Source organism: Centruroides vittatus, unplaced genomic scaffold (genome assembly GCF_030686945.1).
Source record: "Centruroides vittatus isolate TY-2023 unplaced genomic scaffold, ASM3068694v2 contig_82, whole genome shotgun sequence".
NCBI classification, from domain to species: domain Eukaryota; kingdom Metazoa; phylum Arthropoda; class Arachnida; order Scorpiones; family Buthidae; genus Centruroides; species Centruroides vittatus.
The window spans coordinates 1,239,911-1,260,058 of NW_027122533.1; the positions used below are offsets into that span (position 1 = coordinate 1,239,911).

General features: G+C 32.8%; 1 protein-coding gene across 1 annotated transcript in view; it reads left to right on the forward strand.

Moving 5' to 3' along the window:
- The window catches only part of LOC136982334 (ATP-binding cassette sub-family C member 4-like), a 147,686-nt gene that overhangs the window by 84,879 nt on the left and 42,659 nt on the right, over positions 1–20,148 (forward strand). The window contains exons 9-15 of the mRNA XM_067278809.1: positions 1,767–1,880; positions 2,722–2,808; positions 6,079–6,270; positions 8,810–8,904; positions 9,989–10,075; positions 10,136–10,232; positions 11,699–11,890. Of these exons, the coding sequence (XP_067134910.1) occupies positions 1,767–1,880; positions 2,722–2,808; positions 6,079–6,270; positions 8,810–8,904; positions 9,989–10,075; positions 10,136–10,232; positions 11,699–11,890 (864 nt within the window). The remainder of the gene's footprint in view (positions 1–1,766; positions 1,881–2,721; positions 2,809–6,078; positions 6,271–8,809; positions 8,905–9,988; positions 10,076–10,135; positions 10,233–11,698; positions 11,891–20,148) is intronic.

Below are 20,148 nucleotides of genomic sequence, written 5' to 3' on the forward strand. Positions count from 1 at the left end.
ACGATACAATAGCCACCATTATTTTTTTCAACAACGGGAAATTTTTGCATTGACAGAAATTCAATCTGGGGCGTCACGCAACAGAAAAATTTCAACATTCGATAGGTTAATTTCATCGAAAATGCATCGTGGATGACCTCGTGGTCGTAGCTGTGGTAGGCAAAGTTTGAATGATCGCGCTCAAAACCAGAGATACCGAAGATGATTGGAGAATGAGAACGAGACCTGCCGTGAGCGTCAAAGTAATCCTGCTTAGTAGTGAGTCCCCGAGACATAGTCTTGTCCCAAATATGGTTTTGCCGTTTTACTTGTTTACTTCACTTTAGTTCTGTTTAATTTATTTCTTTATCACACTTCTTTGTTATCTGTACTTTTCATAAAATTTTTTTCTCAACAATAAATCACTTATAACCTTTAATTTATCATATTACTTAATTTATAATTTATATCATATTAATTTATATCATATTACTGCTCAAGTTTTCGCTCAAGCTAACTACGTCGATAAACATCATTTTGAGTTTTTCGATGTCACTTATCTAGTTTCAAAATAACTAATAATTGCCTTTTATCACCCGTGATAGAGATAACTCTGGCAATAATTAAAAAACGATTAAATCAACAATTTATGCACAGATTTTAATTGGGTATAATCTATTTTCTATTTCTCCTTGTTCATTACCTCAACAAATTTCATGATTTTATATACAATCGAAAACTTTTTATAACGTTTGTTTAAGTAATTTTTTATTGGCCCATTAAAAAGAACGGGGAAATTCTAATTAAAATGATATGAACGTTTTTAACTTTTTATGAACCAATGTGATTCATTAAAATTTATTTACATAGTATTGGCTGTTTATTGTGACATCTGCAAGTTTTTTTTATTTAATACAATTATTTTATAAACCTATTTTTCGGTCCCGACCTCTTATAACAGCACAAAAGGTCGGAAAATTTGTGTTATGTTTAAGTATATTTGGTAATTAGTACACTTCCTGCTTAAATCCCAACTTACGTTCAAGCGTACATTTGAATGTCCTGAGAAACATTCTCAACTGCTGTTGTCAAGGTCAACCTGTAGGGTGCATGTATCAAATTGCTAGTGGCGTCAAATGAAAGAATAATAATTTCTCCAGCAATAATTTATAACTAATAGAATTCATTTTAATTTTTTTAAATATTTTTTGTAGTTTTTTTATATGAATGCGTTTTAAAGAAGTATTTGTTTTGTAGCAAGTTTTTCGCAGAAATTTTTTTATCTCGGATTCGCTTTTACCTGAAAATTTGTTTTACCTGAATATTTAATATAAAATATTTTTAAATGAGTTTTCCTGAGTGGTTTCTTATAAAAAAATTACCGTATTTTACGGACTATAAGACGCACTTTTTTCTTCGAAAAATTGCCTCCAAAATTCAGGTGCGTCTTATAGTCCGTAGCGTCTTATAGGTATTTTTTTTTTTTTTTTTTTAAATTGCTTAAAAATTAAGGTGCGTCTTATAGTCCGTAAAATACGGTAAATGTTATTAGGATAATTATAAACAATTACCTTTCAACAGTAAACTGAAACTTAAGATTGTAAATATGTAAGACAAATACCTTCAAATTTCGAATATATCATCACTTCTTATTGAAAAATATTGCAAATTGAAAATATGTAACGGCTTCGCAGGGTTTTAAAGGATATCCCGGGTTAATGGCATATCTGACAACCTTGTACAAACTTTCATTAAAAAAGAGTAACATTTTTCGAATTTTAATTTAGGATTTTCTCCTCCTTCAAGAAAAACACAGCAATGCAGTCAAAATTGCAAACGAAAGAGAAAATTTAACCAAATGCGGAATACGGATGAAAAATGTAACAGCTGCATGGAAAAAAGTAAGAGATAGTTACAAGTTTGATAAAATAATAGTTACAATCGTGTAAAATATAATATTGCAAAAATGATGGAGTTGTTCAAAAATTTCAATTGTTGAAATGGTTTTAGAAAATTTAATTTTTCAAGTGTTCTTATTTGTTTCAAGCATACTTTTATTACTTTTTTTTATAAAATAGAAATTTGCTTTACTAATATTTTCAAGACTTTCTTACTGTAACGTTGTTCCATTGACTGTACAGAATTACAACAAAATAACAATATTCGGGATGCCTTTAAGAAGGTATCGATACAAAAGTCTTTTATACGCTAAACATCCTGAAGAAAAATCAAAATTGAAAACCATCAGAGAGCATTGTATTTTTGATAGAAAAGTAACTCGCATTTAGATTCGAGAATATGGAAATTTCTTCTGCAGTTCGGTTGGCAATGGCCAATAAGAAACTAGAAATGTTACTGATCATGAGTTTAGCACTTGATGATTTGTGGTAGTCCTTAATGGACTGTGATAGTAAACAGTAATGTTATATAACTTTGGATTTTTAAAATTCATATTATATTAAGAAGAATCGGGACAACTTGAATTGTACCATCTGTAGTCGATGATTCTCAAGTATTTAAAGAATATATTTCTGTAACAACAAAAGCACAATTAAAATTTTATACAAAAAGATTTTTAGTTGATGTTTATCATCAATAAGAAAGATAATATATTCTAGATTAATTTTAAGTTTTGTCAGTTTTATAAATAATATAATATTGCCGTCATTATCAATTAATTTATAGTGTAATATTAGTTTAAGATAAGTTGTATATATTATAGTAACTTTGTATTTTTTAAAGGACACTGAGCCAACATTGAATGATATTTCGCTAAGCATGGAGACAGGAGAATTGTTAACTGTTATGGGTCCTGTTGGTTCAGGAAAGGTAAATATCTTGTTTTTGCAGCTTTACATTTTAAATGAATTACATGCTATGTGATTTGAACGTACCTTGAATTTAATTCATTATAAGAGGCCTTTTAATGTCCAAACCGGTTTTTATGTTAAAAATAATAAAAAGTGATTTTATCCACTTTCAGATTCAAAACCATGCCAATCTAAATTAAAGAAAACAGCAAATATACATTAATCAATATAAAAATAACAAAATTGAATATGACACTTTATCCTTGTCATTTGATAAAATTTAAAAAGAGAAGAATAGACAGGAATATTTGAAAAAAACTGAAATTTATTAAAGTAAATTGATTGCTTGTTGCATTAATACTAGAGATGCAGAAGAATTAAGTTGGGAATGGAAATTCAATATAAAATAGAAATGTGCAATATAAAAACTAATACACACTTTCTATTTACAATACATAACTTTCATGCATTATTTATTTATTTATTACATACATACATACATACATATATACAGGGTAGTTATAATTAAAGTTGCCCCCACTCGGACCTGTCTAGAGCCCGTTTTCGTGAACGTATTTTGATGAAACTTGATATATATGTTATATGGACCATGGGGAATAGGAAAATGCAAAAAAAATACACCATTGTAAGGCATTTTGAACATGTGATTGATGCAAATGCATTGCATATTGAACAAATGTTGTGAATAAAAATCTTTTGCATGTTTCCATTTTGTGTTTCTTGTTCTTCATGCGCGATTTTTTCACCTAGTGGTAAAAATTCGAACTAATTTCTTTTTTTGCATTTTCCTTTTTCCCATGGTCCATATAACATATATACCAAGTTTCATCAAAATACGTTTACGAGAACTGGCTCTAGACATATCCGAGTAGGGCAACTTTAATTAAAACCACCCTGTACATACAAGAAACACTTCGGTCATACACTAGGTGTTTAGCCGGTGAAAAAGAAGGTAAGGGAATAGAGAGGGGAAGGAGGAGAAACAGGAGACAGATAGCAGGGAAAGGTAGGATCCTTCTGAATGGCATGTCTATGGCTACAGTACCCTCTATGTTTCATGTTGGCTTGCAGTTTTTAGGCTGCAAAGCATAGTCCCCCAAAGGGTGTAAAAGGAAACCTGAGTGTAGCGAACACCAATGGTTTAGTACCGCCACAAATAGCTAAGTGCTGAAATTAGTGCCAAGTGGCTGTTAGTAGGAAGACTTTTAACTACTTAATACTAATGAAACTGAATGCGATCGCAAATCATAATACTAATAACAGCTATACAGACAGTGTGAAAACAAACGAACACAATGACAAACTAGACATGACAAATGGACCGACAAAAGACAAACGAGCAAGACCCTAAATAATTTTTTTTTAAATTCATATATATTTTTAAACATGAACTTACTCACTAACTAAACTAACCTACCATGACCTAGGACAAACCTAACCAGACGACTAAAGCTAACAAAACCTAACCTCTCATAACCTAACCAAAAACCATGCTGAGTCCCTAATCTAACTTACAACTACGACTAACTTAATTAAAGTAACCGAATTTAGACTGAATAAGATGGAAAATAAAAATTAAAACTGTAAAGTTAAAAGGCAGCTTTATACCAACAGTAGAAACAAAGCAAGAGAGAGCTAATTGCCATCCGTGCTTCATGGAGAGAGTTCTCTCAATAGCCCCATTAAGGGGTAAGATGCGAGTAGATGATGGAACATTGTACGCAAGTGAATGAGTTTGTGAGGGTCGCAAGGCTAGTTGTACCCTTCAAGAATAGCAGTTCTCATTAAACTATTCTTAGTGTGATTATACCTATTGCAGCAAAACACTAAGTAAAGTGGTGTTTGTTCTCCTGAATACCACAATCGCATTGTGGATTGTCCCAAGGTTAAACCTATGCAAGTATTGCTTAAAGTTGCCGCGTCCTGTAAGTAGCTGAGTGAGGGTGTAACTAGGGTAAAAGTGGAGAAGAATCGCATTCGTGTCAACCTTGGGGATAAAAGTGTAGGTCAGTGGTCCCCAACCCTATGCCCGCGGGCACCATGGCGCCGCCAATCGTTTTACGTGTGCCCGCCACTGTGCGACCACGATAAAAATAAAAATATTTCGGTTTTCGATAAAATGCTATGTAAAAGTTTTTTCACTTTGAATGATTAACCATTCAAAAGTAGAAATGGCGTCCAACGGAGATGAAAGCACAAAGCGAAATGCGACCGATGTCTTTTTCCCCTCCGCCAAATGTGCACCAATTTAATTTCCCATACCAGAAATGAAGTAAATCGGTCCGTTCTGAATACCATAAAATCAAAGTAGGGAAACGCGTAGGGCCCGTAACTTGGAGTGACCTAGAAATTTCAGCAGTCGTTAACTAAAAAGAAAAAAAATAAAAGGTCAACAGCCATCCCTATGTCAGAAGTAATCTCCGCCACGATATCTCTCACACCATCTAGAAATATTCCTGGGTGACACCACGATATCCGCACCGGGTGTCACTCATGCTAATGTCACATTATATAAGATTTGTTTAGAAGTAACTTATTTAAATGGGGCCCCAATTTAAATTTTGTCTAGGGCTCGCTAGAGGCTTAATCCGGCGCTGTTAACTATGTCCAAATATAAATTCACCTTGAAAAAATAAATGGTGCCCGTCGTCCAGCCGGTATTCTAGAATGTGCTCTTAGGTACAAAAAGGTTGGGGACCCCTGGTGTAGGTGATCCTACCAGTGATGTCATAGTCCCAGCTGTCTTGCCAGAGAATGAAGATTTGCTTCTTGACGCGATTGTTGATGTACAAGGCAGGAGTGTAACTGATAGTAGTTGTGACTGAAGACTTGGAGCTTGTTTGGCAAGACGATCAGCGGTCTCGTTGCCGAGAACCTTCGCATGACCCAGGACCCATTGAAAAACTATTCTAATGTTGTTGTTTAAGTGTCAAAGGATGTGGTGTATTATTACACCGATAAAAAATATATTTCTGTAAATGCACAACATTGTCATAAAACTTACCTGTATGCAACGTTTAAGTTTTATTATAATTTAGTTATCATACACTCGTTTATAAAAGTTTGCTTTACAGGAAAAATATAAAATTTAGTAACTGAAAAATTACATTTTTTAGTAATGAAATAATGGTGTATGCTGTATTATTCTACAAAAGTAATTAATAAGTTAAATATTTAATAACATAAGCTTTGCAGTTGTTCTTGTGATTGCATCATGAATGCAGTGTATTTCATATCAACTAATGAAAAGATTTATTAATTTTGTTAGACGTCTCTATTAATGTCGATGTTGGGAGAGATTCCAATTACTTCTGGTAAAGTGTCGGTGAAAGGAAAGGTCGCTTACGCTTCTCAAGAAGCTTGGATATTCAACGAAACAATCAAAGAAAACATCTTGTTCGGAGAAGAATATCAAGAAGACAAATATAAAAAAGTATTGCATATAACGGCCCTGGAAAAGGTGAGAAACTGATGTTTATCTTGTTTTCACGGAAACTTTAGATTATTTGAGTTGATTGAGAGGAAAACTTTCATCACAGCTACGGATAACACGCAAAGTACTCCTTATATATGTAGTTAATATATCAGAATAATTGTTTACTGTGTTTCTTCTTACAATGTTGAAATAATTTGAGTTTAAAATTATTAGATAGCGTAGATAATATTTTTGAATTTTATATTTCAGTTTGGTTTTCAGTAAATGTCAAAAACCTAACTACGTTATAAGTGTAAAATATTATTCCAATTAAATCTTCGTCTTCAGATTTCTGCTAGTTATAGAGGCACAGAATGCATCATCTTTTTTCATGCTACTCTCTCATGCTCTCTTTTCTTTAGCTCTTTATAACTACCCTCCTTTAAGACATACACCATTTTAAATTCTTTTTTCTTTCGTTTTTTTTTCTGAAACGATTCCTTTCATAAAGTCATTTTATAACACTTCCTCTCGATCATGTGTCCAAACTAATTATCTTTACGCCTTATTATTGTCTGTAATATTTTTTATACAATCACTCCTGTTAGTTCTTCATTTGTCAGCTTATCGCTTCATCTGACTTTCTTTATTTTTCTTCACAGACATATCTTTAGAGTATCTATTCTAATGTATTGTTTTAAAATTAAAGGTCCAGCACCATAGAGGAAAATATTCTAGATGAAGCATTTGATGTTTCCTTTTAATTTATAATTTAGAGGCTTACACAAAATTGTTTTCATTTTGCTAAATGTCTTTTTCGCCATACTGATTCTCGTTTTAATCCTCCGCAAAGTGAAAGCAAGCACGGGGTATCTAACTCCGTTTACTTGTTCCACTCTGTCACCATTTATATGGATGTTGACCTTTCTTTTCTTTTCTCTGATCTATAGTACTTCTGTTTTGTAAAGATTAATTTTTATTTTGACAGCCACCACGCTTATTCACTCCACTCTGGATTATTCTGATTTTACTCTTGCTGTTCGCTAGAATCGCCATATCGTCGGCATACATTAGGCACTGTATTTGCCGTCCCCTGATTTTAATGTTTTTTTCTTTCTTTACATATATCATAATCACATTTTTCAAGTATATGTTGAAAAGAAATGGTAATAGGTAACACCCCTGCTTAACACACTTTTTAAATTTTGATTTCCTTAATGTATTGACCATTTACAATTAACTACTGCTCTCTGATGTTTGTATAAGTTGAGTATTAATCTTCTGTTATTCTATGTTACTCCTTCCTTTCTCAAAATGTCCATCAACATTTTCCATTTAGTATTGTCAAACGCCTTTTCTGGACATATAAAACACACCAACATTTCCTACCGTCTTTCAATGTATCGTTTTCCTATGGTTCTCAGCATCCCTATCACATTTGAAGTCTTTCTTCTCATTCTGATATTTTTCCCTAATGAATAAGTTCGATTTTCTATAGAGGCGTTTCTTTTATAGATTGCCCGGGACGCCACCTAGTCGGCGTTCTAGCAGCAGCGGTGTGTCTTTCCATGGTATAAATAATAAATTCCTATTACAAAAATAATAATATATTGTTATTCTTAATTCCGTTCTCGCCCATATTCTAATTGAATTCTATAGGGATGCTACCGATGCCTTCTGATTTTCAATTTCTAAATCCTTCTACATTACTTATAACGTCTTTTATCAAGATTAAAGCTCTTCGTTCATCTTTATCCATATACCATTTTTATTCTAGCTTCAGTTCTACATTATCTTCTGCTCTGTACATATCACTTTCGTATTTGTGCTATCTGTGCAAGTTATTCTTATTAATTTATAATTTTTCAATTTCTTACACTGTTATCAATGATTACTCTGTTAGTCCTTCTGAATGATAATGCTTTCTTAAGTTTATCATATATTAGATAAAATCGCTTTGACGTTTCCAGACTTTCAATTTCTTCACATTCACGTTCAGGCGACTAATTTTTGGTTTGCTCGATAACCCTTCTTAGCTTATTGTTCGCTTCTTTGTATTTCAGTCTTCGTTCTTCAGGGTTCATAACCTTTTCTTTTGAAAATTTTAATTAATCACTATGTCTTCTGTAATCCAAGGTTTGCGAGTTTTTTCATTTTTTTAGTATTGCAATTCGTTCCTCTACTGTGGCACGAATCGCCTTTTTCATTGATATCCATAATTCACTTTAGTGCTTCAGCATCGTTTTCTTCTATTACTTTGAATGTTTGTTCAGGTGCTATTTTAAACATTATTAATTCCTTTTCAGAGATTATAAATTTCTTTTCTGACTTACTTTTTTCTCATTGTGATCTTGAACCTCATTTTCAATTTTGCAAGTAAGAGGTTGTAATCTGAGTATATATCTGCACATAGATAGGTGATTACATTTTAAATAAAATTTTTAAATTTTATTAAAAATATAATTCATTTACATTTCTTAATATTATATTGAATATAAATAAAAACTGTGTTTATTTCAAGTAAAGTTGTAAATGCAGAATATGTACAACATAATTATCTTGTGTTTATTTTTACGTTTTGTAGGATATAAGCTTATTTCCTAAAAAAGATCTGACTGTTGTAGGAGAAAGAGGAGTAATTATGAGCGGTGGACAAAAAGCAAGAATTAATCTAGCAAGGTAAATTAGATCTTATCCTAACGTTATATTACCAGGATTGCAGATGTCGAAATGCAAACTTAATAGGAATACGACAGATACACTCTAATCATAACTCAATTTAATAAATTCAAAGATAAACTTATGTTTAGGTATATATTTTTTGCATTCTGACAACAAACGGTGTTAACGAATGTATATACTCGGTAAATGTTTCTCATTCGTAGGATTTTTCCTCTTTTACTCCCATGTCCTGTACAGAGCAGAAACGTGTAATAAGTCAGAAATTTGCAAACAGTTAATATGTTCAAAAAAGCAAGTGAAAATCTTTTTATCGAATCAGATTACATCCTTTCTTTCGTGAATACTCAGGATATTTTCTCTTCATAACTGAAGTTTAGACTATTTACAAAAATTATAATATTTTTGAGTCTATCTTAATCCTTTTACATCACCACAGAAGTAACAATTAACATGGTTTTTTTTGTTTGAAGACAATACTTCTTAAAAACAAAGGTAAAAAACAGGTAAAAAATCCACAATGTTAAAAATGATTGTGTCAGCCTTTTACTGTAGGATCTGACACTTTTTACATTATCTACTTGATGTTCATGTTAACTGTTACTTCAGTGGTGATGTAAAAAGATTAAGATAGACTCAAAAATATAATTTTTGTAAATAGTCTAAACTTCAATTATGAAGATTACATCCTTTTAGATTGGATACTCTGACCTACTGTGTTGGAGTCTTACATTATCTTCGATGACCTTTCTCGTAATGCCAGATTTTTTCTTTCTACTCATAAAATACCATATTTATGTCTACTACATGACAGAGGAGTAAATATTTTGTAAGAGTTTTTTAATTAAATAAATTTTCCCAATTTATTAACAATTTACTAATTATGTAAATGATAAGTAAATTTCTTCACACTATGTGACACGACCTCACTTAAGTGTAGAATAAAAGCAAAGTAGAAAGATAATATATATGAGCTGGGAAACTACAACATATAAAAATAAGTTTAGGTTTTGTTCCTATGCTAGTGTAATATGTCTCGTTGAAAATTTATTGTATTGGAATGTTGTGTTTTTATGTCTCCTAGAGCACTGTATCTAGATGCAGATATTTTCTTCCTTGACGATCCACTAAGTGCTGTGGACGTTGCAGTGGCAAAACACATATTCGAAAAGTAAGTATTTAATAATATTATGTACATTTTTTACATATTTTAACATTTTGTTTATTATAGATGTATAACGAAATATTTGAAAGACAAGATTTGCATTCTGGTTACACATCAAATACAATTTTTAAACTCTGCAAGTAAAATTTTAGTGTTAAACAAGGTGAATATATTAGTTGTTTACTTGTTATGTTTTCTAATCATTTTTTTTTTAAATCTAGTTTGAACAAGCAGTTAATCTTGTTTTGGCAATGCGACTTAACTTAATTCTGCTTAAATATTATCCCGTTTAAAATGAACAATGTGAATAGGGTATAATTCTCTAAACATTCTCTACCAAAATTTCTAACTACAGTAATTATAGCTAATTATTTATTTTTTCTTGACATTTTGTAAAGAGTGATGTTATTTGTTCGAAATTCCTTTGTAGTATCGTTATCGGTTATCTTTGTTCTTCTTCTATATGGACGTGTCGTACTCCATCTAAGGTTATTTCGATTAGGATTTTTGAAGTGAATCCTTTAATAGTACCAACATAATTTAATAGTACTGTTATAATTTTTGTACTGCAACTCAAAGGAACTGAGAGTCTTCAACTTCACCTGAAGTCCGTAATAGTTCTGTGAGTGATTCATAACTTTGGGAATATATTACTGCATTTTTATCCCTCTTTCATATGATGGCAGTCAATTACGTTTCGAAGAATTTTTTTTCTTAACTCCTTCGATCGTATCCCACAGATCTGTTGATTTTAATACAACCTCCATTGTAAATTTCCATGTTGGGTAATACAGAGTTATCAACTTCTCTAGTTGATGAAATGTTGTAATTTTGGCTATCTTCATTTACAACAAAACGTCAACGAATACGCTTGGGTACAAAAACAAATGATAAAGGTATATTTCGATCATTACCTGCCAAAAGTGGTTAATTAGTCACGGCCCACACCCAATACAGATACGGAACCTTATTATTAACAGAAAAACGTTAACACAAAAAGTTAATTATTATAACAAAATATAATAAAAAAATCACTATTAATTATTATCCTCTTTTATTCTTTGTTTTACCTGTCATCAAAAAACATTTACTTTTATTCTAACAGGAATATTTTACACTATACAATTCAGAATAATACAATAATTGTTTGTCTGCATGTGTCGGCAGAGTATAGAAACATATATGAACAATATGTAGGCGACGTGCGAAGGAAATCTGTTAGTTAGATGCCATTAAAGAAGTGAACAATTCCAGGATAAGATAGAAATTTCAAAAATTTCAGCAGGCAAGTCTATGGATGAAGCTCAAAGTGCTATTAAATATTCAGTGATATATATGTTAATGAATTGAAAACTGCCACAGATTTTTCATACTATGCTTTTAATTCTATGCACTAAATACAAAATAAAGATCACAGTTACAAAATACACCTGTATCTATACAAGTCATTACGTTGTTCTGTCGGAAAATTCCGTAAAAATCGGTACATACAAATAATACATACAAAGTACATACAGTACATACAAATAATTTTTTAATACAAAATATTTATTTGTATATATGTTATGTTTTCGTATATTAAGAACACAGAGGCAATTGTATTTATACATATATATAATATTGTTTCAGGGAACATGTGAATTCATTGGGAATTACAACAAAATGGAAAATTTAAAAATGCTTACAGGACTACTATCAGAGCAAGAAATAGCTGAAAATAGCATCGAAATAAAGACTGAATTTTTTAAAGATGATGAAATAATTGAAACTATTCAATCTACTATCTTTGATGACAATGAAGATAAGAACAACAGCGATGAAGTAAGTATTCTTTATTAAACAATTATGTCGGTTTCATTTTTAGATTTAGTTCTTAACTTCTTGTGTTAATTTCTAATCATACACAGAATTATTCGAATTTACAAATAGATTGTTATCCCCAATTTTTAAACTTTTTGATTTAGTAATAATTGCATTAACGTATTTATATTAAAATTTAATATTGAATAGCAGAGCCATTATTTTATAATTTTTCTTATAAAATATTAATTACATGAATATTTTATTTATTTATTTGGAAACTCCATACATAAAATTAATTTTTAGGAGGAGGGACGACATTGATTACTTTAGTTAATAAATTATATTTACACCAAATAGACTCAACTGAGTCGTCGAAGGAGAATAGTCAATGATTTCTATCTGCTAGATCTTTACAGATAACATTATTAATACAAAGAACATTGTTAGGAAGTGTTGATAAACGTAAATATTCAAGATCCTCGCAGTCAAACATATAGTGATTTAAGGCGCATTCCCTTTCTTACAATATGGACACATATCTGGTGAACGTAGATCAATACACAAATGTTTCCATGTCAAACGATATTTATTTAGGCGAATCTGTATGATCGTATTTTTTTTATCTTTGATAATAAACGGTAACTGTTGATAATAAATGTAAAAACACCGATTTATGTCTAATATTTCTGGGTACCATGGATGGTACTTAGCCTTAAGGACCCTGTCACCTTCTTCTGTCAAGAAAAGGTTGTCAAACTCTTGTAAAATTGTATTTGTATAATATTTTAAAATATCTGGGAATGATTTTATAAAAGAAAGTGAGATACCAATTCTATTAAATAGACTCTCCAGTTTAGTGAACCAACTATATTTCAGTGATCTGGTCGATGAAAACTTCTTCAAGGCTAAATTCCAAGGATGATGAGTCAGAGATAATGTATACTCAGAAAATTTCAGGTTAATTTAACAAAACGTTTCCGGGGAAAGTCAAGGCCCAATTCAGATCTAATTGCATACGATGGGATCGATCTCTCAAGGCCAAAAAGTCGACGAAAGAACATCAGTTCTATAGAGTCAGTTTTCAAAACAAAAAGGCCCCCAAAAGGGCAGATCATAAGACCAACTCGAAGTAAATAGAGAAGCTGCAAGTTTCTTACACAACGCCATATCACTGTTCTTAACTCGTCTTAGAATATCTATTACAGCATTTATTTTAGAAAATGCTTTACCTTTCACGTAAGATATGTAATTTTGGAACGAGCCGGTAGCTGAGAAACGAATCCCCAAATATATACCTTTATTAACAATACTCATTTTTCTTCCATTTAAGAAAAACCTGTCAGCCTTTCTCAGCCTTCCACCATGTCTAAAAATCATTATTTTCGACTTAAATAAATTAATACGCAAACCCAAAGTACAAGAATAATTATATAACTTGTCCAATTTCCTTTGAAGATAGATCGGGGTAGTGGATAACACTACTGTATCGTCGGCAAATTGGAGTAAATGTACGTCGTAACCACCCACTGAAATAGATCATCAAAAACTTGTACCATACCGTTAACGTAGCAAATAAACAATATCGGACTTAAGGAATCACCTTGTGGTAGACCCTTTTCTAATGAAAAAACTTCAGTAAACTCAGCACTAGTGGAAATCTTTGCCTTCAATCCTGAAAATAAACATTGTATAATATCAATAAACTTGTCTGGAGATCCCAAGCAATTTTAATTTGGATAACAAAATCTTCAAAACAACACTATCAGAGGCTTTTTCGTAATCACTTTTCTTTGAAAGTTGTCTACAGATAATGGAGTGAAAAATCGGAATACTGCTCAAAGTGCTCTTCCGAGGTTGGAAAGCGAATTGTACTGGTTGAATCAAATTCCGCTCTCTTAACCAAATACCCAATCTTTTAGAAAAAATAGATGTAAAAATTTTCCGAACTACAGGTAACAGTGAGATTAGTCGGAAGTTAGCGCACTCATCTGTTGGACCTTTTTTATGGATAACTTTTATCGTTACCTCCAACCACGATTCCGGAACTTTAGCAGTGTTATAAACCTGGTTAAATAAGTTGACCAGGTAAGGAACTAATGTGGCTTTAGAGTAAACAATTAAAAACGGAGAAACACTGTCCACCCCGGGAGATGAGCGAATTCGCATCTTTTGAATTGCTATGTTCACCTCGGAATCAGATAGGAAGGTCTAAAATAGGATCAACAATAAGAGAAGCCATCGGTAGCGATGGGATCGGAGGTAAATTGGACGTATTTAAACTAAATAAATGTTGATAATAAATAAACCAGTCAGACAAAGAAATCTCTTGATTTCGTATGCTCCTGACCCGACGAAAACGACCAACCCGATACCAAAAGGTCCTAGAGTCCATAATCCTACTGAATCCAACTGAAAGGCATAATTGAAAAAAAATTCCTCCTTTTCGCCCTAATAAGTGAACTATATTGTTGTTTCAAATTTTGAAAAAGAAGCCAAATCAGCCTGACTATTAGATCTGCGAAACTTGCGCAGGGCAATATTCCTCGCTCGCTTTTGGATGTAGCAAGACCTATCAAACCAAGAGGGACGAGTCCTCCTGTAAGGTTCAGCATCTTCATTTATCACATTTAGACTTCTTGCTATAGAGCATAGCTCGGATATAATTAAACCATAGAAATCATCAACAGACTCAGAATCAAAGTTTAAATTCCGGAAACTCTGCGATACTGCTTCACAAAAAGATTCTATTTTAGAATCATTCCAAACTAAGCGAGTCTTGATTAGATGAGGCGCATCAACGAAGGAAAATCTGTTTCTGATCGCCATCTGTAATTCCACTGGAAAATGATCAGAAGATGAGAGAGATCCAACACACGGTTTCGAACATTGAACCAGATTCTGAAAAATGACTATAAAGTGTATAACTGGCTACCCACTTTCGACAGAAAAGTTAATTCATCTGGAAAATCTCCTTTGCTGCGACCGTTAATTAAGGAGGATGAGATCGTGTTCAATCAACCAACGCATAAACTGTCTCCCGGTCGTATCAACCTTTAAATCCTTTCACCATCTAGTCAAAAATATTAGGAGAAGCTACATTCAAATGTGAATCAATTTCCTCACCAATATGAATGTTAAAATCGCCCATTATCACTATACTGTGATAATACGAAGATCAGGAATTCAAAATAGAAGGAAACAAATCGACACGTAAGCCTCGCTGCCTTTTCGAACTGGCATATACTATCAACACCAAGTTACGCCTATGTTCGGGAGCCGAGTAACGTATTAATCCAATCACCATCAAATCTGAATAAGTTTCCAATAGCTCGAAGAGCCCTCTAGCTCAGGGGTCGGCAACCTTTTGAGTCGGAAGAGTCAAAAATTACAATTTACAAAATTTCAAAGTTTTTAAAGAGCTACAAAATTTTTTCTTGCCAACAATAAATAGTACTCGCATAAATAAAGTTTTTTGATAAAAAAAAACTAATCTATTTATTCATATATAAGTAGTGTTTTTCACAACAAATTAGATAATATATATATGGCATTATTAGATAATTACTTATTATTTAAGTAAAAAATTAAAACAATTAAACATTTACTTAAGTATGCTGGGGTGTAACCCAAAACCTGGTGTTCTGTGTTTTTTTTCTTCTGCTTTTTTTAATTTGTCATTAAAGGTATTTATTATTAATTAAACATTTACTTACAACACTAACTTGTACTTGAATAACAAACAATTGAGCAAACAAATTCAATGGGAGCGTTGGCTTTGCATGGTTTTAGAAAGTTTCGATAAATTTGGCTCATAACTTGTTGTTTTAAGTTTCAGACACGACTCTAAATTTTCATTTGTTACTTGGCTTCTTACTTTACTTTTAATTATATTCATGCAAGAGAACGCTTGCTCGCACGAATATGTCGATCCGAAGATAGTCAGCACTCCAAATGCCAACTTCTTCACCTCACTGTAGCAATCTGGAAGACTATTCCATGCGTCGAATATAAGTGTCTCAAGTCGCGGCATTTCTTTTAAAGCTGTCCACTTTTGTTGCGTTACGTACATACATTTCTGGACCTCCAACTCTTCCAACTTGCTTTTCAACTCTGTAAATTTTCAACTCCACAAAGCTTTACTTTTTAAATCGATCAATTGCATTTCTAGAGATCCAGTATCAATTCCAAATGGCTTAATGTGGATTTCGTTACTATTTGTGTTAAGAGGATTTACTATGAATGCTAGAGTGGTTTTGTTGGTTTTGAATTGCTCAAATTTGTCAGCAAATTCATCTTTAATTTTTTTTTATAACTGTGCTGAAGTAATTCGTGTCAACAGTTGCACTGGTTTTATCGCGATATTGCTTTAGAAATTGAAAATGAAGTAATTTACCGCTCTGAATATCTTCTGCAAAAAGAATTAATTTTTCTTCAAAACAAACCAATTCTTCTACCAAAACATAGGCTGGGTTTCCCTTTCCTTGCAGTTTTAGATTCAGCTCATTTAATTTCGCTGTGATATCCACCATAAAGTAAAATTTTTGCAACCATTTGTTCTCTAATTTCGGGTGATTAATGCCTTTTTCATTTAGGAATGTATTTATTTCATTCAAGCACAAAGCGAAACGTTTCAACACCTTACCTTTCGAAAGCCATCGCACTTTATTGTGAAGAAGGAGATCGGAATACTGAGTCTCCATTTCGTTTAAGAATTCTTTAAACTGACGATGGTAGAGTGCTTTTGACAAGATGCTATTAACAATCTTGATTACCAAATTCATGACCTCAACTATTTCGGCCAGAAATGTTTGGGCACAAAGAGTTTCTTGGTGTATTATACAGTGAAACGTAAGAATTTCGTGGTTTACTTTGCTCTGAAGAATCGTTGTTGCCCCTTTATTTTTTCCTGTCATACTTCTGGCTCCATCAGTTGCTATTGAAACGATTTTATTTAAATCGATCTTATTGTCTTCAAGGCATTTTTGCACGGAATTCGCTATATCTTCCCCTCTAGTTTGTCCCGAGAGCGGTAGCAATCCTAGAAGTTCTTCTTTTGGACCTTGGGAAGACATATACCTGACAAAAAGGGTAACTTGTGCCATGTCTTTTATGTCGCAAGACTCATCTATAGCAAGTGATAAGGCAGAAGAAAGTTGAATATCTTCCACCTGCAAATATGTTACATTTGAAGACATTTTAGCTATTCTATCTTGTACTGTTTTAGCGGATAGTGGCAATTCTTTGATTTTTTTCAAGATTTCTGGTTTGTTTTTGAAATCACGAAACAGTTCTTCAGATGCACGTATGAAGCAATCTTTGACATACTCACCATCTGTGAATGGTTTGCCTTTTTTGCAATTTCTAGTGATACCGCGAAGCTTGCCAAATTAACATTACTTGTAGATTGCGTCCAGTTACTTAACATGGAACTTAATTGCTGTTTTTGTTTTTGGAGCTCGTCGACAGCTTTTTTTTCGTTCTTCGCCGGTTGGATATTTACTAGCAAACTGAGTATGTTTTTTAGTGAAGTGTCTCTCTAAATTTGATTTCTTATTGTGTGCGAGTTTTTCGTGGCAAATGAGACATGTCGGAAGGCCATCTGAGTTGCATATGAAAGCGAACGACTCTGTCCAATCCCGATTGAATTCTCGATGCTCTTCTTCAGTTCTTCTCTTTTTTTTTTTTTTTTTTTTTTTTGTAGATGCCATGCTTGCGGTGAAGCTGTAATAAAGAATTTTTAAAATTATTATTTAGGAATCCAAAACAGCAGATGACAAGTTTTGCAATTATTTACAATGTCAACGTATACCTAAGTAAATACATACGAGAAGCTGGGCATAATGAAATATAATTTATCAAAAAACATTTTACAACGATATTTCCCAATTAAAAATACTTACCTAAATAAAATAAATAATTCTCTAATAATTTAATTAATAAAATAAATAATTTAGACACGAAACGCTGTTTGTCTCACTCTCTCACGTACTGATTGACTATAAGTACATAGTTTCGTCGCATCTGTGGTCGCCTCCCGTGTGCGGTGATCACCGACTGGCACGAACGGACTTGTCAGAACGTGTTTATCACGGCGCAGTCTGCACATTTTAGTTTTTTTTTTAATTTTGGCAAATATTAGATACTTAGTTTACAAGTAAAGGTGTTATGCCCAGCTATGCCGAAAATTGCCAAACATATAAACAATCTAAAACTGCAAATACCTACCTACTTTGATCTTCAGAGTTCGAAAATAGGTTTATTAAATAACAGTTTATAGGTACTTACACTTATAATTATTATTTTAATGCTAATTTTTAAATAATAAAAGCTATAAAATAGATAAATAATAAAATAGGTAATTTATTAAATATATATTTTAATAAAAACACTTTTGTGGTAATATCCAACAGTAGTACTTTGTTTCTTTTTTGACAATTCTTATTGACTTCAAAAAAGTAGTTAGGTATCTTATTTGGAAAAAAATATGTATAATATGTATTTTAAAAATATAATACTTATTATGTTACCTACCTTTACTGCGTTTTTTTATTATTAATATAAATATATATGTATGTACATACATAACTTTGAGAAGATAATTCGCTTCTAACGCTTTTACTTGAAACAACAAACCTACACAGCCAAAGCACTGGTGAAGATGCCAAATTGTCTTGCGTCGAAAACGAATTAAAACCTACATAGAAACATTCGACGACGGCGTCATTCGAGAGCTTCCGACGGACTGACGACAGTGACGACGCGTGTCACGGGGGAGGGGTGCGGTGAAAAGCGAGTACAAGTGGCTGAGAGATTGAATCGGTTCCTAATCCTCGTTGATCGGTTCAGAACGATTTTTAAATGTTTTTTTTTTTTGATAAAATAAATAATATTTGCGTATGGAACTAAAGAGCCGCATCTTCACATCCAAAGAGCCGCATGTGGCTCGCGAGCCGCAGGTTGCCGACCTCTGCTCTAGCTTCATCAAAAAAGAAAAAAATTCCGCCATATGGGGCCTACCCGGGCCCAATGGGATCATAGAATACTTCCTGTTAACTGGAAGAAACTTAGCAAGAAAATCGCCCTCTATTGAAACAATCCAGGTCTCAACAAAGGCCAAACAAATTAAATCTGGTCTTTTAATCAAATAATCCGACAATGAGCGCTTAATGTGGAACCACAGCAATTCCAAAAAACAACGAGTTCGAATGATAGCCCGAACTAAACTGGACCGGACACGGTGAAGCTGAAAGTCTCGCCAAACCCTCACTCTTACGGGAAGAAAAATTTAAAATAAAAAAGAGGTAGGAACTTCTATTAATCGATGGCCCGAGATGGAATACGTAAATCTCTTATCGTCAACATACAATACATCATCTCGCAAAAAAACGACCACCAGCTTCCCGGTAGTCTTTTAAAAAAGTTAACAGGTTCTTACGGCGAACACGCCAATTAAATGAAAGATCCGTCGCCAACCTAAACTTTACCGGTCTTTTCCGACCTTTCTTGTTGAATTTTTTTCGAAATTTTTGCAATAAATAATTACGACATTTCCAGAACGATAAATGGATACAATAGAATTCCCGAGCTTTACCCCACAGACAAGAAATACTGACAATATTATGCTCCGATAGATCAGCCGCGCCCAATTCCTTAGAAAACAGATTAGCAATATGATCCTTCATGATCCATATATATATATATATATATATATAACTATTTTATAAACGTGCTTGCTATATTTATAAACTTGAAATTAGTATAATATATATGGTGCCCGTCCCCCGCGCTAGCGACATGGTCAAGCCGAATGTCGTGCGCATCCATTCTGGCGCATGCGGGAAACAGAAGACGAAGCTTAAGCGCATTCTTTTCCCCCGAGGCAAAAAGAAGACGATGGTAAGCGTAGGAAAGGAAAAAGCTACGACGTGTCCGCCTCAAGATGATTTGTTAGTGTTCTTTGTTTTGTAACGTCCTCTGTATTATATTAAAGTGTACGTCCTTATATGTTATAAGAAGTTCTTTGTGTTTTCTTAAACTGAGTTCTACATACGCCTCTTAATGCTCAGCCCAGCCATACACAGACACCACATTTTCTCAGGAATGGGATGCAAGTGATTGAAAGTGATTTAAGTAATTGTGGATTATCGAAATTATAGTGTTTGTTCATCGTACTGCGACGTTTAGTGACGAACGAAGGGATTCTCAAACTTACAGTGATTTGCCAAAACAAAAAACTTTTGGTCTCGAATTGAAACTAAGGCCTTGACTCCACTAGC